General features: G+C 44.4%; 1 protein-coding gene across 4 annotated transcripts in view; it reads left to right on the top strand.

The window, feature by feature from the left end:
* Positions 1 to 1,953: 1,953 nt before the first annotated feature.
* The window catches only part of esr2b (estrogen receptor 2b), a 38,772-nt gene continuing 17,696 nt past the window's right edge, over positions 1,954 to 23,029 (top strand). For 3 of the 4 annotated variants that reach the window (XM_056426480.1, XM_056426483.1, XM_056426482.1), the window contains exons 1-6: positions 1,954 to 2,111; positions 12,292 to 12,752; positions 17,971 to 18,182; positions 18,289 to 18,405; positions 19,098 to 19,463; positions 19,946 to 20,084. In XM_056426480.1, coding sequence (XP_056282455.1) covers positions 12,358 to 12,752; positions 17,971 to 18,182; positions 18,289 to 18,405; positions 19,098 to 19,463; positions 19,946 to 20,084 — 1,229 coding nt within the window. In that variant the 5' untranslated portion in view covers positions 1,954 to 2,111; positions 12,292 to 12,357. Of the gene's footprint in view, positions 2,112 to 6,433; positions 6,544 to 12,291; positions 12,753 to 17,970; positions 18,183 to 18,288; positions 18,406 to 19,097; positions 19,464 to 19,945; positions 20,085 to 23,029 lie in introns of those variants that run through there. The other variant, XM_056426481.1, reaches the window with a different exon arrangement.

Raw genomic sequence — 23,029 nt, 5'->3', positions numbered from 1 at the left:
ATGCCAACATAATGGCTGCCAACACGATAACCAACATCATGGCCGCCAAAATCATGGCCACCAACATCATGGCTGTCATCATGGCCACCAACACGGCCGCCAACATAATGGCTGCCAACACGATAACCAACATCATGGCCACCAACATCATGGCCACCAACATCATGGCCGCCAACACGGCCACCAATTGAATGGCCGCCAACATCATGGCCGCCAACTAGGCCACAAATATATATGTAAAAATATATATTTTTAAATCAATATACATTGATAAAAAAAATATTTTTATATATATATATTTATATATATGTATATTTTTAATATGTATATTTATATATATTATTTATATATATATATATATTTAAGGTGTTTATTAATATATACATATATTTATTTTATATATATATATATATTTTATATGTTTATGTATATATAAGAAAAAAATATATATAAAATACATATATAACAAAACAAAAAAAACAAGCAATTTTTAAATATATATATATTAGGGCTGTCAGCGTTAACGCGTTAATCTATGCGATTAATTTGGCCGCGATTCACGCACAAAAATATTTTAACGCAATTAACGCAACTTTGTTTACTTCCGGTGTGCGTTGAAGTTGTTGCACTCCTCTGAGTGTCAAGCCGCGGCAGTCCGCCTCCTTCCTCCCGTCTGCTCCTCGATATTCACAGAGAAACAGAGGGCGACGTGTCGGTGACGCGGGGCGGAAGGTGCAGGTGACCTTTTTTTTCTTTTCTCCGCCCCGATGCGCGCGCAGACACGCCGGCATGGAGCTCTGCGGCGCGCGAGACGGAGAGCCGAGAAGAGTGACCGACACGTCGAGACAGAATAACATGCTGAATATATGCTGATAGAATGGTGGGGGGAACACTGGGATGTGTCATATGCAAAAGCATTTAAAAGGTTAATTTACTTTTTTTTTTTAATCGAGAAAATGAGCCCAGACTCCAGAGGGTTAACGTGACATATTTGTCAGTTTACCAAGGCCACTGGTTCTGTTGTTCAATGTTAAAGATGACAGGACCAATGGGGTCTCAAATACACCTTTTCTTACTAATCTGGATGTTTCACTGAAGAAACAATTTATCATCCACGATATTAAATACCTCGCTGGCACTTTATAGGTAGGAGCCTCTTTGAAAACACAGCTCTGTGTGAAGTTTTGTCTTTAAAAAAGAATACAATTGTGTCTAAAATACACGCTGTCTGAAGGGATTACTCGTTCATTTAGAAGATGTAGTTTTTAGAGAGAAAAACACTTTTAATCGCGATAAATGAATTTCAAAATGTGCGATTTATTAGTTAATTTTTTTAAATCAATTGACAGCCCTAATATAGCTAATATAACTGTCTATTATGTTCTTAACTGAATGTACTAAATCAAAATGCCAGCGGCTCACATGTTTCCATAAAGGAAGAAAAGAAAAGCATCTTTAATGAGTCATGTCCAAAGCTGCAGGAAGCACGTTGAGCTTTTTATTTGTATATTTTTTATTTCACCTGTCAGCTCGGCTCGTTTCTCTTTGTGTTGCGTTCAGGTTTATTAGGACATAAATGTCCCTGTGGATACGGATCTGCTCTCCGGCCCTTTGGCCCAGACTGGTTTTGATTGGGTTCCATCTCGTTTAATCATTAATAACTAAAAGCAGATGAGGGAGAGTCCCGCCCTATGTATCTTATTTTATTGTAATTTTAAATAATAATACATTGTTATTACATGGCACGGGTCTAATGAGGGAGCGTGGTATTTCATTTCTTTAGCCTCCGGAGCTTGAAGGACCCGTTCCGCCCCGCGCGCGCTGCGCCACTGGGCAGCTCTCCTAAGAGGGCGTGGCCAGTGACGTCGCCAAACGGGCCAAACCTCAAACGCGGCACTCTGAGCACGGTAGAGGGCACGGGAGGACGTATGAATGACACGCCGGGACCGGAGCCGCTCTCGGAGGGCACTCACGCGGGGGAATAGTCGCGCGGGGCGCGCTTTTCGTCGGTGCGCGCCGCCGCGTCACGGCTTTGGGTGTTACGCCGACGGTTCCGGAGCACCGGACGGGAAGCCCGGAGACCCGCAGCGGACCCTTCCTCTCAGATACAGGTGTGTTTTTAATATTTAATGTCGTTATTGAAGCCTGAACTTTTCCGCTCCGACAGGTGTTCGGTCCCTGAACGCCTCATTTGAATAACGCTCTGAAGCTGTTGGAGCTCACTATATTTATATGGTTAATTATGGTTAATTATGCTCCTGCTCACCGGAGCTCGTGCACGTGTGTAGAGACTACAGCTGTGAAATAACATTCATTCAATTAGTTATTTAATTGTGTATAGCTCAAAACCCCGGATGGTAAACGCACCTCAGAGGGTCTGTACACATAGGACCCCCTCTGACCTCTGACCTCAACTCGGGTCAGGACCAACTCCCCAAAACCCCCGGAAGGGGAGAAGAGGTAAAAACCTTATGAAGCAATACATGTCATGTGTACAGATGAACAGCTCATTTAATTAATATGAATTATTATGATAGAAGTTACAGCGTCCACAAACAACAATAATGATAATAAAAGCAGTAGACTTAGACTTAGACTTAGACTTTCTTTATTGTCATTGTTACAGAGAACACGTTCAAAGAACAACGAAATGGGATTAGAAACACTAATTACAATGCGACTAATTATAATAATGATAATATAGCAGGAGATGTCGGGCAGGACCAGATGGAACCAGGACCAGATAGGACCAGGTCATGTAAACCTGTGAGGAGCGAAAAGACTGCAGAAGGAGAAAAGCCGAACCGGCTCTGAGTTTATAAAATCAACTCCTAACTAAAAAACAACGTGTGTGCATGTGTGTGTCCACATCCACACACTCCTCAGTATTTATGAACACTCTGTCACCTGAACCTGAGTCTTATTAATATAGTCTCGTTTGTGAGAACTTGTGTAGAAATGCTTTTCCCGAGAGAAGAAAAAATAAACGCAACAAGTCGAGACCCGTGAGCCCAAAGTTGAGTCCAGATGAGTCGTTTTGTCCTTAAGCAAAACAAATACATATAAATATATATATTTACTTCATTCAGCAGCCTGGATTTACCCAGACTGAGTGATGATATTATTATTTTATTCACAGTTTAAACATCTTTAAATCCTCAGGAAGTTTAATATTTTCCCACTTGTCAGACAAACTGATTGAAAGGAGATTTAGACTGGAATGATTTACTGGAACTGAGTTTCTGTGGAGAACAAGTTGTAATAAGATAAGCGTCTCCGATAGTGGGCGAAGCTCCGAGTGGCAGTTAAAATGAGTTATTAATCCATGAGGCAGAAACCGTCCAATCAGATGCGTCGCATGAAAACATTTACGGTTACCGTTTCCAGAAGTCTGCAAAACATTTTAATGTGTGTGTTTATTTTGAATGTGAGGTTGTTGCCACACGCAGCTCCTCCAGCTCATTACAGCGTGGTTGTTGTTGTTTTAAATGGATATTTGGTTTGCACTGTAATCTTTTGACGCCGCTGGTGATTATTGTATCTCTTCAACAAAAGGGATCCTAGCACACACACACACACACACACACACACACACAGCCTTGACTCCGCTCACGCTGTCATCACAATCTGCTCGTTGCTGTAAATACCAGATTCTTTTTTATTTTCTTTTTTTCCCCACATGTGAATAACTGAGCTGAGGGGGAGTGGAGAGTCTCTGTGTGTGCGGCGCGGACGGGGAGGGCGGAGGACGGAGGAAGGTGGAGGACGGGGAGGGTGGAGGGAAGTCCTGCCGTTACCAGAAATAAGCTGTGGGGCTCGCCGCCTCCGGTTCCTCCTCCTCTGCATCCGCACGCCGGCCGTCACCCAGAGACCCGGGGACGGAGCGCGGCGCCGCCGGGGCGAGGGGAGGGGGAGAGGGGCGGGGGGAGGGGGCAGACCGGGGGTCTCTCGTGGGGGGGGGGGCAGACCGGGGGTCTCTCGTGTGGGGGGGGGGGGCAGACCGGGGGTCTCTCGTGTGTCGTGGATGTCCGACTCGCCGCCCGTCGGTCGACGTGAACTTGAAGCGGACCGTGGGACGCTCCCAGCTGCTTCCTGTTCCAGCCTGAAGCGATCCTCCACTCGCGACCTTGACTCTTTGATGCTTAACACACTGTGGAGCGGGAGCGAAGACGGAGAACCAACGCAGAACCGACGGAGAACCTGAAGTCACTTCTAGCTCCAGCCTCGCGTTCTTTAACCGTTTGTAGTTTAAGTTGTCGGGAAAAAAGAATAAACATTTAAGTCTGCGTGGGAAAAAGCCGATGCACATGACATGATGCACGTTTCCGTGACGAGCTTCCTTCTGACCTCCAGAAGCGCAGCGGGGTGTTCCTCCACAACGCCAGTTGACTGCAGAAGATTTAGGGATGCGTTCAGGCGCACCTCGTAGACTCTGAGAAACGGCAGGTGTAGTTTTAGATGTGTTCCTTATTGTTCTAGTGTAGCGGCCACAGTGATGGAGGTGGAGCGTGGTGACGGTGTAGGACTTAATGGAGCATCATCAGGGGGGCGGGGCTTAATGGCTCAAATAAACAGGTATAACTTTTCTAGCGCTATTAAATGTGATCTTGTCGTGTTTTACTCTCTGGTGTTTTTTTTAAAGTGTCTTTTGGAGACGAGGCCGACCTGTCAGACGGTGCTGCAGCGCTTACGGGCACAATTACCTCAAACGCAACACCGTTATCAGCCTGTCGATGCTGCTGAAGCCTCTCACTGCCGGGCTGCTCCTCCTCCTCCTCCTCTTCCTCCACCTCCTCTTCTGGCCACCTTTTCTCTCCATTCAGCTCTTCTCCTCCAACAGCTCCTTGTTGGCTTTGTGTTTGTGAGGCTGAATGGAGGATCTGGTCTGGCTACAGGTCTTGCTGGGGGGGGGGGGGGGGGGTCCTTGTGTTCCGGTATGTGAAGCTGGCTCAGAGCCCCGTTCTGAGGAGAGGAGACTCCTTTCTCCTTATGGACACGAGAAATAAACAGGTTTTAATACACTGACCTGCAAGTCTCTCTCCCATCTCCCTCTCCTCTCCTCTCTCTCCCCTCTCCCTCTCCTCTCTCTCTCTCCCCTCTCCCTCTCCTCTCTCTCTCCTCTCTCTCTCTCTCTCTCTCTCTCCCTCTCCTCTCTCTCCCCTCTCTCTCTCTCTCTCTCTCTCTCTCCTCTCCCTCTCCTCAATCTCTCTCTCCCCTCTCCTCTCTCTCTCTCCCCTCTCCTCTCTCTCTCTCTCTGGTGAAACTTGTTTTTGTATTTTTCATTCATGTTGCTTTTCCTGCCACTCACTGGTGATCTTTCATGTTGTTAAGGTCCCTGAAGGCACCGCGTGGTCCCTGACAGGAGCATGTGGTCCCTGAAGGCACCGCGTGGTCCCTTGACGGTAGTTTATGGTCCCTGAAGGCAGCGCGTTGTCCCTGACGGTAGCGTGTGGTCCCTGAAGGCAGCGAGCTTCTTCTCTCTCAAAAATAATAAAAAGCTATTTTATATTTGGTGTTGCCGGGTGGATTTTGACCGTCTGGCTTTTCTTCCAGGTGGAGCTGCTTCTGGGGTCAGAAGCTCCATCAGTTCTTCTTCATGAGATATTGATTTGATATTGCTGCAGTGTCATCGTGGTCTCTGTCTGTCTGTCTGCCGGTTCCTTTCAACATATTTAGAAAACAGACGTAATAAAATATACAAATATCACATCATGCTTTCACATTTATTACACGGATGATTTTAAATGTGCCGGAGTGGGAAGAAAGTTACATTTACATAATTATTTATAGGATTTTTTTAAAGCCGCTGGCCTTGTGATAACAGACCGGATCCTGAAATTAGAAATGTAAAAAAAATTCAGGATGCGAGCAAATAATTATGTTTCTGATTTTACAAAGGGTTACATTGCAAGATGGAGACAGTTTGAAATATTTCATTTTCCCAACTTTGGATTAGTCCCTTATAGTGTAAAAATAACTTTCATATATATATATGTGTGTGGTGGAATTCCAATCACTTAGACAAATTTGAGTATTTTTTCTTCCACAATATTGGTTTAAAAAAAAAATATATATATATATAAGAAAGTTCTTCTTCATGTTTGTGTATTATTTGTTACAGTTTTACTTTTTCGTCCTTCAAACATTTTTTTAAAGAAAGAAAATGTACCTATTTTAAAGATGTGTTTGTGGTGTTTAATCCAGTAGGAAATGTGATGGGAGGAGACTATTACACACACACACACACACACACACACACACACACACACTATGCCATCCGCTCTATAAGTATAAATAAGCTCGTTGATTATTCGTCCTGTAGGTGTTCTGCCGTCTTGTTTTCGTCCTCCTGTCTGAGTTTAACTCGGCGGCTCGTTTTCAGAGAGCCGATTCGTGGCAATAACAACGCGGCGTGTCGAGTCGCTGACCTTTGACCCCGAGCCAGGCCCGGCGGGTTTCTCCTGGTCGGCTGCCAGCGGCTCGTCCAAAGCTCAAACCTGCACACAGTCGATGTGTCAAACCTCCACGGCTGGAACACGACAAGTAAGTGAGGCTTCAGACGTCTTTAATGGTTCATCTTCTGGCTCAGTGACGCGTTCAGCTGTCAGTCAACCAGCGCTAAGATCAGCATATCAATGTTAGTGCGCCTTTAATTCTGGTAAATGTGAGAAGGTTTTATCCGACCATAGTTATTCCTCTGGTTGTTTCTCCTGTTTCATGAACCTTGAGTCTCTTTAGAGTCCACGGTCACAACAACGTTTCATCCCATCGGCTGCAGAGAGACTTCACCCGCGGAGTGCTTAACGTCTTCAGTCCCGAGCGTGGATGTATTAGTAAATGATTTAAACTGGCAAGATTTCAAATGTGGACCCACGTTAATTATTGGCTTTGGATCAATTGTTGTTGTTGTTGTTGTTGTTTAGCCCCTCAGTGGTCTAAGTGCACGTCTTCTACAGATTCTGTGAGATCGTGGCAGGTGAACCTTCAAATCTTCAGGGAACCATTTTATTAGAAATATGAAACCATCGCGACCACAATCCACGACTATAAGTAGTTTTTTTTTTTTAAGGCCAAAGTGAACGTTCCCGACGTATTTCCACGTCGCCCGGCCGGTTAAACTTTTTTAAAGAAGTGTTTAGATCAATCGACTTTCACAATTTAATATCCAGAGACACACGGCGAACACTTTTGGGAATGAGGCCAAAATAAATCCCAGAAAGTTCTTTCCCTCCTCGGTTAGAACCTCGTAGGTTAGGATGTGCATCAGGATGTAAATGAGATTAAAGGCTCATGAGTGGGCCGAGGGTATCAGAACTCGACCCACATGTAGGCCCCGTGGTGCAGCTGGACTGCTCATGGAATACATCCTGTGTGTGTGTTCTGTGGCTTTGTGCTCTTATAACAACTGTTAAGTTATTGGCTTTAAAGATTTGCGTAAAGAGTGAACGGGACAAATGAGCTCCTGACGTGGTTTGGGGCCACTTTGACCTGACATGTGTGATGTTGACTGTTGATGGGAGCGACCTCGCGGCTGTTTGGCCCAGAAGCTCCTGAGCAGCTTCAGGATTACATCATCGCAGCTTTAAAACTCCACTCGGTCGGATATCAGCCATCATGACATAAGTTTTACGCCTATGGGTTATATAATGCAGTGATTTTCAACCTTTTTTGAGCCGCGGCACATTTTTTACATTTACAAAATTCTGGGGCACACCAACCAAAATGTCACAAAATGACACTGTAACATAGTACATACAATACATATAGTTAATAATATAGTTTCTAAATGTATTTATACTCACTTAGTGTGAAACCTGGGCCTGTTTCGATGAACACAAAATGGATATCCTGGCAGTAATGGTAGAAAGACACACACAAAGCTCTTCCTCAACAGCTCTCAGTCTCTCTGTTTTTAGTTCTTATCGCAGTCAAGCTTGAGAAGCTCAGCTCACACAGACATGTGGTTGAAAACGGGAGCAATGTCAAAATAACTTTGTTGGCCAGAATGGGGAACTCCTTGGCAACAGATTACCAAAAACTGTCCAGGAAGATCATTATTTTTTCGATTAATCGGATAAAAAAACAAAAAAGTCATGGCATTTTTAAATGGCTATTTCCAGGCCTGGAAAAGTGATTGAAAAAATAAAATCCCAAAATGTTTGGAAAAGTAATGCAAATGTGTTATATTCAAATGTTAATTTGCACGGAATATATACGGTATGCTTTGGGATTCTCATTGTTAGTTTAAATACTACATCTTCTCACTTGTTCATGTATACAAAGAGTTTCCACAAAATGTTTGATCATGGAAATTTGGATTAAAGTCATGGAAAGGTCCTGGAGACCCACTGGTCACCATGGTGATGAACCCTGTTCATTGGTCATGTGGATGAACCCTGTTCATTGGTCATGTGGATGAACCCGTCACAAACAGAACTGACAGCGCTTTACTCGCCTGAGTTTACTCAGCCGGCTATTTGTGGGATAAACGTGTCATACGTGTCGGTGAGGGGGCGGGGCTTATCTCCGTTGCCTTTCTCCGTGGAAAAATATTTTCCGCCATCCGCCACGGAATAATGAACCACTTTTTCTACGTTCTACTTCTTGTGGAAATGCCACACGTCGTGACATGTAGCGCCCTGGTGTCTGGGTTCATGACGTCACCCGTAGGCGCACACAGCTCCGTGAATGTCTCCGACTACGTGAATGACTTCCGCTTCCAGCGCCACGAGGGCAGCAGCAGCCAATTAGATTCACCAACAGCGGAGCAGCTCAGCGCTGATTGGCTCTCACAACGCAGCGTTCTGTCCTCGCCCTCCGTTCCGCTATTTTTTCTCTTGCGCCGCTCTGCGTTCAACTCAACTTTTTTTGAGTGCCGTAATAATCGCGCGACACAACGAATCGATAATGATTGCCAACTATTTTAATAATCGATTTTATCGATTCGTTGTTGCAGCCCTACCGACATGGTTAATTAGGTGATATTAGATCATTTCCCACGGCACACCTGACGATCTCTCACGGCACACTAGAGCACACTGGTGTAAAATCACTGATGTAATGTGTATTTATGATAGAGCTCTGGTTCTGCATTCTCTCTCCTGACCACCAGGGGGCGACTCCTCTGGTTGTATAGAAGTTTATGCTTCATGTATTAAGGCTGCATTCTCTCTCCTGACCACCAGGGGGTGACTCCTGCTTTTTCTTGAAGTCTATAAAATGACTATAATTCTCTCTTGATGTAAACATTGTAAACATGAGTTTATATCTTAGTCTCTAGTTTCAAGTCTTCTTCTATACAGCATGATGTCATCATTTAGTACATTTTGGTCATTTAGAGTCAAACAGACAATAAAGCAGGGGACGGGACGCTTTAGGCGCGGGGCTTAATGTGATTGACAGGTCGACACCAGAGCTGGTGTTTCCTCTTCATGGCCACTACACTGCAGATGAAAGTTACCGCCCAGACATCAGTGTGGTGACCGTGTCTAGAAGCTGCTCTGTCAGTGTGGTGACCGTGTCTAGAAGCTGCTCTGTCAGTGTGGTGACCGTGTCTAGAAGCTGCCGGTGATAGTTTCATGTTTTTAAATCATTTCTCTGGGAACATATTCGAGGATTCAAACCTGTTAATGAACTCAGAGCTCAGTTCCTTAGTGACGGAGATTCAGCTTCATTGAATATATAACATGGGGCCTCTCTCTCTGTCTCTGTCTCTCTCTCTCTCTGTCTCTCTCTCTCTCTGTTTCTCTCTCTCTCAGCCTGTATCTCTCTCTCTCTCTCTCTCTCTCTCAGCCTGTCTCTCTCTCTCTCTCAGCCTGTATCTCTCTCTCTCTCTCTCTCTCTCTGTTTCTCTCTCAGTCTCTCTCTCTCTCTTTTTTTCAGCCTTTTTCAGACACAAAACTGTGATTGCTGTTATTTAATATCTTCTAAATGAATAATACTAAGTTAAATACTGCATAGTCTGGTCATTTGACATTTTACCTGATTAAGTTTGAATAAAATTAGCTGTGAATCACTGTTTCGACTTTTCATTATATTTTATCAGGAAAGTCAAATATGCAGGAAACTTCCACTTCATTTGTTAGATTAATTAATTTAATTTGTATCAATTAAATACTAATAAATCATACTAGTTGTTACTTTGTCTAAACTGAGCCCAACCACTCCGTCAGGAACACCTTCTGTAACCTCCTAAATGTTCCCCAAGGGGCTTTTTTTTCTTCTTGCAAAAGCACAAACTTGTAATGAATTGCTAATTTCATCCGTACAGGACGCCTCCCACTCAGGGAGACGCGCTCGGGGAAACGTTCGGTGCTTCATCTGGAGAACGTTGGTTTCCATGAAGGAGTCTCTTTGAGGGTCCAATCGGTGTTTCTGGGTTATCGTCTGTGCTTTGAGAGTTCAACGATCATCTAACGAGGTTTCCTGTCCAGTTGGACCCTGGAATGAGGTCTGGCCCCCGGGGCCCTCGGTTTAAATGCAGGTGACGTTCTCCGGTTCCCAGAAAGTTTCCTGGAATAGATCCCGGGGTGGAAACTGGGCGATAAATGTGTTTTCTCTCGACGCACCACCTCCTCGGATCTCGACCACACGTGTCTGCGGCGTGGATCCCGTTTGACCCTCAGCAGCGCACCCGGCAAAGAGAAAACATCCCATAATGTGGTGTTCTCACGCGGCCGCCGCCCCGTTAGCTCCCGACGAGCCGTGTCGCGGTGCGTCAACGTCGGTGGAAAAGCCCGACGCGGTCCAGAGGAACTCGGCCGTGAAACCGGATCCGCCTCGTCTGTTTTACTCACACCAGAACCGATTCATTCATAAATCACTGACGTGAGTGTTGCGTCAACACCGCCGGCCTCCAACAGAAACTCAGCCGTGTTCGATTCCGGGCTTCACTTTCCAAAAAAGGACTGCAAACGGGTCTTTGTTCCCAAATGAAGCCAATAAGACTGAACCTCCATGGTGACTGAGGCACATCATCAATTGTTACAGCAAATATCTGTATTTCTTTAGCATTTTGTCCCTTTTTTTAATTTATCAGACTAAATGTCTTTACAGACTTTGAGCGGTTTTAGTTTAAAAGGGATGAGACGATGAAAGTCATTTAGCATTCCATGAACTCTCTTAGTGTTCCTGCCAATAAGAAGGTTTACGTACCTTATGTTAGCTTGTATGCTACGATCACGCATGTTGACCGGCCGACCGACACAAACACTTGAAACATGTTGCTGTTCATTTCCTTTCATGACCACCACAAAGGGTGCACGTTTTGTCACTGCAGTGCATTTTTTGGGGCTTTTCAAAGAAGAGTTCCAGAGACTCTTGATAAGGAGAGTCAGAAACATCTGGCCCATTGATTGAAATCCGCAGGCAGGCAGCAAGATGGTCTCCTTGCAGCCTGTTGCGGATGTTTGTCTTGACCTGCAAATACATAAATTGTTAGGCTTTAAAAGTGAAAGCTGATATGTTAAAATAGTGAAAGCTTACACAGCAAATCCCATTGTGAAAAGTATATATGGTGGTGGAGTCCCTCTCACAGTTTACACTGCTGACTGGGACTGTGAGGGCAATGGCAGCGACTTGTTCCATCTTCTCCACCGGGGGAGCGTTTAAAAAATGCAGATATAGCGGTTTGTTGTTCACGCGACATATTCAACGCTCTCTGCCGGCTCGTGGGAATGTGCTCACCTGTGTGCGCGCACATCATCACGCCGGCATCGGAGCTCTGCGGCGCGCGGGACAGAGAGCCGAGAAGTGTTAACGCGACACGTAGAGACAGAAACGACATGCTGGTGTAGAGACGATCAATAACAGACGGCTGTTTAGTTTGTTTAATCAAAGAACAAAGACGTCTTTAAGAAAAGGGACCTTAAATTACTTCTGCTGTAATCTGGCGCTATAGAGAAAATTATAGGGTGGCGGGCGGAGATTTCAGGGGGGCGGGCCGCCACCCTGATAGAATGGTGGGGGAAACACTGAAGTCTTCTTAGTGTTCCTGCCAATAAGGTGTATGTACCATATGTTCGCTTGTATGCTACGATCACACATGTTGACCGTCTTCACCAGCTTGTCTAACGCTGCCAATTAATCAAAACATCCATCAGCTTTGCAGGTATTTAGTGATGAATCAACGTCTTTGATGCATTTAAAGTTTGACTTGATGGTTCCAGCAGATCCCTAAACGTCACTGCACGTCATCGTTGGGAGAACCCAACGCCGTAGAAGCTCTCGCGTGGTGCAAAGAACCGCGATGTTGTTTGAATCTGCATCTCATATTCCTGCCGTCTCCCACAGGACCAGCCGCCACCAGAACATGCAGTAGAGGAACCGCATTGAGAAGAGCCGCCTCCCCACCCCGTCATGGCCGCCTCCCCCCGGCTGGACGCCGACCCGCTGCTGCAGCTGCAGGAGGTGGCCTCCAGCAAGGCCTCCGAGAGGCCCAGATCCCGCGGGCTGCCGCCGCCCCCCTCCGCCTACAGCCCCCCCCTGGGCATGGACGGCCAGACCGTCTGCATCCCGTCCCCGTACACTGACAGTAGCTACGAGTACAACCACGGCCCGCTGGCCTTCTACAGCCCGTCGGTGCTGAGCTACGGCCGGCCGGCCGCCTCCGCCGGCCCGGCGGCCTTCTGGCCCTCCGGCGGCCACCACAGCATGCCCTCCATGACGCTACGCTGCCCTCAGCCGCTGGTCTACGGCGAGCCGGGCCCACACGCCCCCTGGCTGGAGGCCAAAGCCCACGGCCTGGCCGGCAGGTAGGTCCACTTCAGCGGCGCCGCAGAGCAGGAACCGTGTGAAGGATAATAAAACGGTTTGGCGAGCGTGAGGGGAAAATGGTCATGAATTGAAAAGCTTTCTGCGGTAAATGGACCTTTAGAGGCTGAGCGGCTGTCATGAAACACACTTTGAGGGAGAAGACGTTTAGAGATGTCCAATCTGACTCTGGACCGGTTGATGGAGAGACTTCCACAGAGCTCATTTAATAACACAGAGCGTCAAACATGTGTAAAGATGTAGTGGAGTCCAATCTACAGGTGCACACTTTTAGTGCACGTACGTCAGCGCGTCCCACCGGTTAGCTCGCGCTCTCTCAAGTTTTATTAAATATCCTTTTGCATGAGACGTTTGGCTCATGCTCTGTTTATTAGTTGGAATGCTTCAGCAGTCCAACTCTTGTTCTTGTAATCTTTATTAGTTGGAATGCTTCAGCAGTCCAACTCTTGTTCTTGTCTTCTTTAATAAACTTCTTTTTATTATTCTATTTCTTCCGTACCTTTTTTGTCCCTTTTCAACTCCTTCATATATTCAGCTATTTAAACAATTCAAATATTAAAAAATTCAGCTTCTTCAGGATTAGATTGGCATGACTTTTCATATTTCAAATGTTTGTATATTTAAATACTTTTATGCTATTTTTAATTCATCAGTTCCTATGTAGAAAATATTCAACTTTAAAAAGCTTACAGTATTTTCATATTTTCAGCAAATTCAGCTATTTAATTTTTCTTATGTTCAGATAGCCTTCAGCTATTATTGTATATTTTCAAATATTTTTTATCTCTTCACATTTTCAAATTATTAATTTTTTTATGGAATAAATAATGAATGGGATCCAATGGGGGAAATCTTCAAATCCGCTTCAACTTGTTCAACTTTAAAAGCTTACAATATCGGCATACATTCAGCTAAAGAAACAATTCCACCTTTAGAATGTTGACAGAAGTGTTAGCTATAACTTTATAATTCATCTTCTTTTGATAGCTCTTATAGTTATTTAATTGTTACCATTTTAGTTTTATGTGTTTTTCCGCTCCTCCTGGACTTTACAATGGGTGTGTGTGTGGGACCTTAGAGCTGTGACGTCATCGCTAGAGGGGACAGCTGCGTCAGGATCAAGCGGAAATTATTTTTGTAAATCGTCACTACGGCCATAATTATTACTCTTTAGGCATAATTTTTGGATAAAGTAGTAGGAAATCTTGTGCTTGTCGTAGACATGTGACTGGAATCCAACAGTTTCCCAGATTTTTCTAGAGAAGCCTTAAAGAGGGAGGAAGTCCACCTTTCTGCTCAGTCATCTCCATTGTAATTCTGAGCACCTTTCAACTTTTTTGAAGCAAACAGGAACATTTTCTGAACTGCGATTAAACTCTCATTTATTAACCTAAAAAATATTTAAGGACATGTAAACGTTCACACAAGCCTTGAGCATCTCCTAATGCAGACTTCTTTAGGATCGGAGTTATAGTTCTCTGTCAAATCCAAATGTTCTGACAGGTTGCTTCATCAGATTTTGACCTGTCTGTCTCTCACTAACACAAGTGTTTCACGTTAGGCTAATCAGTGGCGGATCTCACACACAGTCTTGTTTATCATACATTATGAACCACTAAACAGACCAAAGGTTTGTGCGCGTGGCCACCTGTGCGCGCGCGTGTGTCTTTAAATGGAGAGATAGAGGGGAACCAGCATTTGAGTTTCTCAGGTCTCATTTAACCCACAAACATAACAAACATATCGGCGCGTTCGCCTCAATCTTTCCTCTCTATTGATTCTACCATTTTGGTGATTTGATCATGTTTTTTTTGACAGGGTTTAACAAATGCTTTTGTAGAAAATCCACTCAGTGTTTAGATCGTCTATCCTTCACCCTGGTCTCTCCCTCTCTTTCTTTATTTATCTTTCTCCTTCTGACTCTCAATTTCTTTCTCTCTCTTGATCTCACGTCTGACTTTCCCCCCTCTCTTATTTCTTGGATTGTGATTCATATCTTTTTTAATATTTAGAAGATAAAGTTTTGCTTATCTTTTTCAGTTATACATTTCCACCCAATATGTTTGTGCTTCATTATTTTCAGCAGGAAGTTTCCCTTTTTGATATGTTCAGATGTTTAAGCTATTTTCAGCATATTTCAGCTGTTGGCAGCTATTTCCAGCTATGTTCAGCTTTAAAAAAAAGATATTTCAGCTAATTTCAGACATTTTCAGTTATTAATTTCATATTTCAGCTATGTTCAGACATTTTCAGTTATTCATTTCATATTTCAGCTATTTTCAGACATTTTCAGTTATTCATTTCATATTTCAGCTATTTTCAGACATTTGCAGTTATTCATTTCATATTTCAGCTATTTTCAGATATTTCCAGACATTTTCACTTATTCATTTCATATGTCAGCTATTTTCAGATATTATCACCTATTTATTTCAGATATTTCCAGACATTTTCACTTATTCATTTCATATTTCAGCTATTTTCAGCTTTTTTCAAACATTTTCAGCAATTTTGTTTTTATTTTTCAGCTTCAAGCTTTAAAATGTTAGCATTCCAACGCATTTTCAGAAGGAAATGCATTTTCTAGTTATTATTCTATTTATTCCGTACCTTTTTTGTCCCTCTTCTAGTCCTTCATCTATTCAGCTATTTTAACCATTCAAATATTACAAAATTCAGCTTCTTCAGGAGCAGAGGGGTATGACTTTTCATATTTCAAATGCTTCACATTTTTTTATATTTAAATACTTCTGTTTTTTTTTTAAATCATCAGTTCCTATGGAGAAAATATTAAACTTTAAAAAGCTTACAGTATCTTCATATTTTCAGCAAATTCAGCTATTTAATTTTTTTTATGTTCAGATAGCATTCAGCTATTACTGTATATTTTCTAATATTTTTTATCTTTTCAAACTTTCAAAATTTTTTTTTTTTTATGGAATAAATAATGAATGGGATCCAATGGGGGAAATCTTCAAATCCGCTTCAACTTGTTCAACTTTAAAAGCTTACAATATCAGCATACATTCAGCTAAAGAAACAATTCCACCTTTAAAATGTTGACGGAAGTGTTAGCTATAACCTTATAATTCAGCTTCTTTTCATATCTCGTATAGTTATTTAATTGTAACCATTTTAGTTTTGTGTTTTTCCGCTCCTCCTGGACTTTACAATGGGTGTGTGTGTGGGACCTTAGAGCTGTGACGTCGTCGCTAGAGTGCAGTGCTGCTTCAGAATCTTGCGAAAAAAAGATTTGTATATCGTCACTACGGCCACAATTATTACTCTTTAGGCATTATTTTTTGATAAAGTAGTAGGGAATCTTGTGCTTGTCGTAGACATGTGACTGTGGAATCCAACAGTTTTCCAGATTTCTCTGGAGAAGCCTTAACGAGGGGAGAAGTCCGGCTTTCTCCTCAGTCATCTCCATTGAAAACCTGATGACATTTTAACTTTTTTTAAGAAAACAGGAACATTTTCTGAACTGCGATTAAACTCTCATTTCTAAACCTAAAAAATATTTAAGGACATGTAAACGTTCACACAAGCCTTGAGTATCTCCTAATGTAGACGTCTTTAGGATCAGAGTTATGGTTCTCTGTCAAATCCAAATGTTCTGACAGTATGCTTTCATCAGATTATGTGCCGTCTGTCTCTCAGTCACACAGGTGTTTCACGTTAGGCTAATCAGTGGCGGATCTCACACACACTCTTGTTTATCATACATTTTGAACCCCCCACACACAGACTAACGTTTGTGCGCGCGTGTGTCTATATATGGAGAGATATTAGAAGAGAACCATCATGAGAGTTTCTCAGGTCTCATTTAACCCACAAAAATAACAAACATATCTGCGCGTTCGGCTAAATCTTTCCTCTCTATTGATTCTACCATTTTGGTGATTTGATCTCTCTTTTTTCATTTATTTTTCTCCTGTCTCAATTTTTTTAGTTATTTTTCTCTCTGGTTCCCATGTCTGACTTTCCCCCCTCTCTCTCATTTCTTTGTTTGTGATTCATATCTTTGAATATTTAGAAGATAAAGTTTTGCTTATCTTTTCCAGTTATACATTTCCACCCAATATGTTTGTGCTTCAACATTTTCAGCAAGAAGTTTCCCTTTTTGATATGTTCAGATGTTTAAGCTATTTTCAGCATATTTCAGCTGTTGGCAGCTATTTTCAGCTATGTTCAGCTTTAAAAAAAAGCTATTTCAGCTAATTTCAGACATTTCCAGCTATTTTCTATTAATCATTTCATATTTCAGCTATTTCCAGACATTTTCAGTTATTCATTTCATATTTCAGCTATTTTCAGACATTTTCAGTTATTCATTTCATATTTCAGCTATTTTCAGCTATTTTCAGTTATTCATTTCATATTTCAGCTATTTTCAGACATTTTCAGCTACTTTAAAAAAAAAATAGCAATTTTGTTTTTATTTTTCAGCTTCAAGCTTTAAAATGTTAGCATTCCAACGCATTTTCAGAAGGAAATGCTCTTTCTAGTTCATTATGTTTTATTGCGTCTCTTTCCAGTGTTAAGTTGCACTTTGATGCTCGTCCATGTGGGAGGAGCTTCTCGGAGTGGGAGGAGCTTCTCAGAGTGGGAGGAGCTGCTCAGAGCGGACGTTATGTGGCTGTTGTGTTTCGGGGACAGAGATTCGTTAGTTTCAAGATATCGGCGAGATAACTTAGTGACGTTTAACCTCGAACTTTGACCTCCAGAGACGCTGCTTCACGGCTTGTTTGCTACCTCGACGTTAGCGGTGGTTAAAATAAGTCTTATTACAACCAGTACAATATGTATAAGAAAAAAGAAGTGAGCAACATAACTGGTCTGCTTCTTTCTCACGTTTACTGAACTTGATTTCTGAGGCGTTTGTGACCTCAAACTCCAGAAAAGGAAATATAATAAACTCTTCTTCAGTCAGTGGGAAAGGATCGATTGTCTATTCTAAGTGGGGTTTTTACGTGTGGAAAATGGTCCTATTTTTAAAATGTAAACAATCGACGTTTCACTGGCCTTGTGTCTGTTACACCTCTGACCTTTGACCTCTGACCTTCAGCTGGTGGCAGAGAGCTGATGACGAATGGACGCAGAATAAAATCCTTTGAAGTTGTGAAGACGCTTCCATCCTGACGGACTAGCGACGGATGAATCCTCCACATGTCAAGTTGTCCCGTGTCCCTCCTGCAGCTCCCTCATCAGCTGCAACAAGCCTCTGGGGAAGAGATGCGTGGAAGGCGTGAACTCCTCCTCCTGCTCCTCCTCCTCCTCCTCCTCCTCCTCCGCGGTGGGGAAGGCCGACATGCACTTCTGCGCCGTATGCCACGACTACGCCTCGGGGTACCACTACGGAGTGTGGTCCTGTGAGGGCTGCAAGGCCTTCTTCAAGAGGAGCATCCAGGGTACGGCATCCCCCTCTCTCTCTCTCTCTCTCTCTCTCTCTCTCGTTTCCTTCCCCCCCCCCTCCCTCAGAGTTAACCCTCTCGCCCTCCGCCCCCTCCCCCCCAGGGCACAACAACTACATCTGCCCCGCCACCAACCAGTGCACCATCGACAAGAACCGGCGTAAGAGCTGCCAGGCCTGCCGCCTCCGGAAGTGCTACGAAGTGGGCATGATGAAGTGCGGTAGGTCTCACCTCCAAGGGGTCTTCGTGTTGTGGTCTTACCAGTGTTCCCTCGTGGTCAGTAAACTACCCACTGAGGGTCTTGGGGTTTATACTGGGCCTTTAAAGTCTTGAAGCTTCCAGGAGATGGTCCTCGGTGGGACCACATGGTGGAAGCCGGGCTCACATGTGGTGGAAGCAGATGGTTTTGTGATTTCGTGGCTATTATAAATTGCGCAATCAACATTTACTTCAAAAGTTTAAAGAAATGGTCTATTTTAAACCAACAGTTCTCTTCTGGTCCAGCGTTGCCGCCTTGTAGATTTGTCTCGCTGATTCCTCTCTGACCTCGAAAGAAGACAAACTTTGGCTCCACAGATTTCCTGGAAATTGTGGCTATCGCTGTATTTGTAGGAAGTGGTCTCCGGCCTTGAGGTTTCTGTGAAATGTTGATCAAACCTTGAATTGTTGGTTCAGACTGCTAAGAAATGCAGTGGATTGAGGTTTTAGTCTCATTTTGAGGGTTTTTTAGCCACTGGTTTGTGCTATTATTTTTTAATTGAAGCATAGATTTCTATACAACCAGAGGAGTCGCCCCCTGGTGGTCAGCAGAGAGAATGCAGCTTTAAGACGCTTGAGAACCGGAGGTTGCCTCCTACACTTAATGCATGTCCATTCATCTCATGTCTCTCTCTCTCTGTCTTCGTGCATCAGGTGTGAGGCGTGAACGCTGCAGCTACCGAGGAGCCCGACACCGCCGCGGGGGTCTCCAGGCTCGGGACCCAACGGAGAGGGCTTTGGTCCGGGTGGGGCTGGGTCTGGCTCCTCGGGCCCAGCGGCACCTCCAGCTGGAGACCCCGCTCGCCCCGCTCACCCCGCTTCCTCAGGCCAACAACACGCACCACTCGTCCATGAGCTCGGAGGAGTTCATTTCCCGCATCATGGAGGCGGAGCCTCCGGATATCTACCTCATGGAGGACCTGAAGAAGCCCTTCACCCAGGCCAGCATGATGATGTCCCTCACCAACCTGGCCGACAAGGAGCTGGTGCTCATGATCAGCTGGGCTAAAAAGATCCCGGGTAAGAGTGTGTGAGTGTGTGTTTGGGGAAACAATGAGCACACGATGCAATCTGCATCTTATTTAGGAAATGATAATACATCTTGCGCATGTGTTGTGATCAAGTCTTAGTTGCCGTGTTTGGACTGAGTGCAAGAAGGTTTCATTGTGGTCCGGTTGAATGTAATCAGATGAGACTGGAGGTGTTGAAAGGTCAAAGGTCAGAGTAAACATCGGGGGTTCACCGGGTTCGCTAGACGCGGTTTCACTGCGTCAACATCAACAACGTGCTGGAGATCCAACCAGACCGGCCCGAGGGTTGTGGAGGACAACCAGGCCGAGCCGCTGTAAACACATCTTCTGATGTCCAGTAAACAAACACATGATGATGATGTCATGAGGCCCTTGTGATGACCGCTTCATGAGTCTCTGGAGGAGAGGGAAGACCCTCTGAGGGGATCCCTGTGTGTCGGGGTTCTGTCTGATCCTGGTCTTGGTCTTCAGGCTTCGTCGAGCTCAGCCTAGCAGACCAGATCCACCTGCTGAAGTGCTGCTGGCTGGAGATCCTGATGCTGGGTCTCATCTGGAGGTCCGTGGACCACCCGGGAAAACTCATCTTCTCTCCGGACTTCAAGCTCAACAGGTGAGTAGTCATGTACGTCAATATGTACGTCGTTATGTACGTCGTCATGTACGTCAATATATATGTCGTCATGTATATATACACGTTGTCATGTACGTCGTCATGTACGTCATTATGCACGTCGTTATGTACAGTGCATCCGGAAAGTATTCACAGCGCTTCATTTTTTCCACATTTTGTTATGTTACAGCCTTATTCCAAAATGGATTAAATTCATTATTTTCCTCAACATTCTACACACAACAACCCATAATGACAAAGTGAAAACTGTTTTTTGCAAATTTTTGCACATTTATTAAAAATAAAGAACGAAAACATAACATGTACATAAGTATTCACAGCCTTTGCTCAATACTTTGTTGAAGCACCTTTGGCAGCAATTACAGCCTCAAGTCTTCTTGGGTATGATTCCACAAGCGTGGCACACCTATTTCTGGGCAGTTTCTCCCATTCTTCTTTGCAGAACCTCTCAAGTTCCATCAGGTTGGATGGGGAGCGACGGTGCACAGCCATTTTCAAATCTCTCCAGAGATGTTCAATGGGGTTCAAGTCAGGGCTCTGGCTGGGCCACTCCAGGACCTTCACAGAGTTGTCCCGAAGCCACTCCTTTGTTATCTTGGCTGTGTGCTTCGGGTCGTTGTCCTGTTGGAAGATGAACCGGCGCCCCAGTCTGAGGTCCAGAGCGCTTTGGAGCATGTTTTCATCGAGGATGTCTCTGTACATTGCTGCATTCATCTTTCCCTCAATCCTGACTAGTCTCCCAGTTCCTCCCGCTGAAAAACATCCCCACAGCATGATGCTGCCACCACCGTGCTTCACTGTCGGGATGGTATTGGCCAGGTGATGAGCAGTGCCTGGTTTCCTCCAGACATGACGCTTGGCATTCAGGCCAAAGAGTTCAATCTTTGTTTCATCAGACCAGAGAATTTAGTTTCTCATGGTCTGAGAGTCCTTCAGGTACTTTTTTGCAAACTCTAGGCGGGCTGTCATGTGCTTTTTACTGAGGAGTGGCTTCCGTCTGGCCACTCTACCAAACAGGCCTGATTTGTGGAGTGCTGCAGAGATGGTTGTCCTTCTGGAAGGTTCTCCTCTCTTCATAGAACAACGCTGGAGCTCTGTCAGAGTGACCATCGGGTTCCTGGTCACCTCCCTGACTAAGGCCCTTCTCCCCCGATCGCTCAGTCTGGCTGGGCGGCCAACTCTAGGAAGAGTCCTGGTGGTTCCAAACTTCTTCCATGTCCGGATGATGGAGGCCACTGAGCTCATTGGGACTTTCAATGCTGCAGAAATCTTTCTGTACCCTTCGCCAGATCTGTGCCTCGATACAATTCTGTCTCGGAGGTCAATAGATAATTCCTTGAACTTCATGGCTTGGTTTCTGCTCTGATATGCACTGTCAACTGTGATACCTTATATAGACAGGTGTGTGCCTTTCTCAATCATCTGAATTTAGCACAGGTGGACTCCAATCAAACATCTCAAGGATGATCAGTGGAAACAGGATGCACCTGAGCTAAATGTTGAGTGTCATGGCAAAGGCTGTGAATACTTATGTACATGTTATGTTTTCGTTCTTTATTTTTCATAAATGTGCAAAAATTTGCAAAAATTTGCAAAAAACAGTTTTCATTTTGTCATTATGGGTTTTTGTGTAGAATGTTGAGGAAAATAATGAATTTAATCCATTTTGGAATAAGGCTGTAACATAACAAAATGTGGAAAAAGTGAAGCGATGTGAATACTTTCCGGATGCACTGTATATCAATATATACATCGTCATGTACGTCATTATGCACGTCGTTATGTACATCGTTATATACATTGTCATGTACGTCATCACCCCGGTTCGTATGGATGTGAATGAATGTTGGTGGTGGTCGGAGGGGCCGTAGGCGCTGATTGGCTGCCACGCTTCTGTCAGTCTGCCCCAGGGCAGCTGTGGCTACTGATGTAGCTTACCACCACCGGGATGACTGTGTGTGTGTATGACTACTGGACTCTGGACTCTGTAAAGCGACTTCGGGTGCCTTGAGAAGCGCTATATAAAATAAATGATTACTATTATTCTTATATACGTCGATATATACGTCATTATCTACGCCATCATGTACGTCGTTATGTACGTCATCATGTACGACATCATGTACATCATCATGTACGTCGTCATGTACGTCGTCATGTACATCATCATGTACGTCGTTATGGACGTCATCATGTACGTCATCATGTACGTCATCATGTACGTCATTATATACGTCATTATTCTTCAACACATGAAGCATAGACTTCTATACAACCAGTGGAGTCGCCCCCTTGTGGTCAGGAGAGAGAATGCAGCTTCAACACACGAAGCATATACTTCTATACAACCAGAGGAGTCGCCCCCTTGTGGTCAGGAGAGAGAATGCAGCTTCAACACACAAAGCATAGACTTCTATACAACCAGAGGAGTCGCCCCCTTGTGGTCAGGAGAGAGAATGCAGCTTCAACACACGAAGCATAGACTTCTATACAACCAGAGGAGTCGCCCCCTTGTGGTCAGGAGAGAGAACGCAGCTTTGAGATACAAGATGGCGCCGCAGATGGTAGCCTCGGTACTGCGCTCTCTCGTACTTTTCCTGTTTTTGTTTGTTTGTCTCGTCTCCAGCTCTCCCTCTCTGATCACATTCAGTAGGGAGGAACTTTTAAACTTCCGTGAATCCACTGGACAATTTTTTTCACCGGTCTTCAATGAACCGGATGACTTTACTGGGTTTTTGGTTGCAGGAGCAGCTGCTCTTCTCGGAATTCACCGGAGACGCCGGCGTGGGAAGCGTGCAGGAGCGCTTGTTAAAGTGCGTCAGCGGGGATTTCGAACTGCGCTCCCGTCAATTCATCTGGCGAACGTCCGCTCTCTGGCGAACAAGATTGATGAACTGCTGCTCCTGAACAAAACTAATAGGGAC

This window comes from Pseudoliparis swirei, chromosome 11, assembly GCF_029220125.1.
Source record: "Pseudoliparis swirei isolate HS2019 ecotype Mariana Trench chromosome 11, NWPU_hadal_v1, whole genome shotgun sequence".
Classification (NCBI taxonomy): Eukaryota; Metazoa; Chordata; class Actinopteri; order Perciformes; family Liparidae; genus Pseudoliparis; species Pseudoliparis swirei.
Note: the sequence above shows the minus strand (reverse complement) of the source record. Positions and strands in the feature narration are given on the sequence as shown.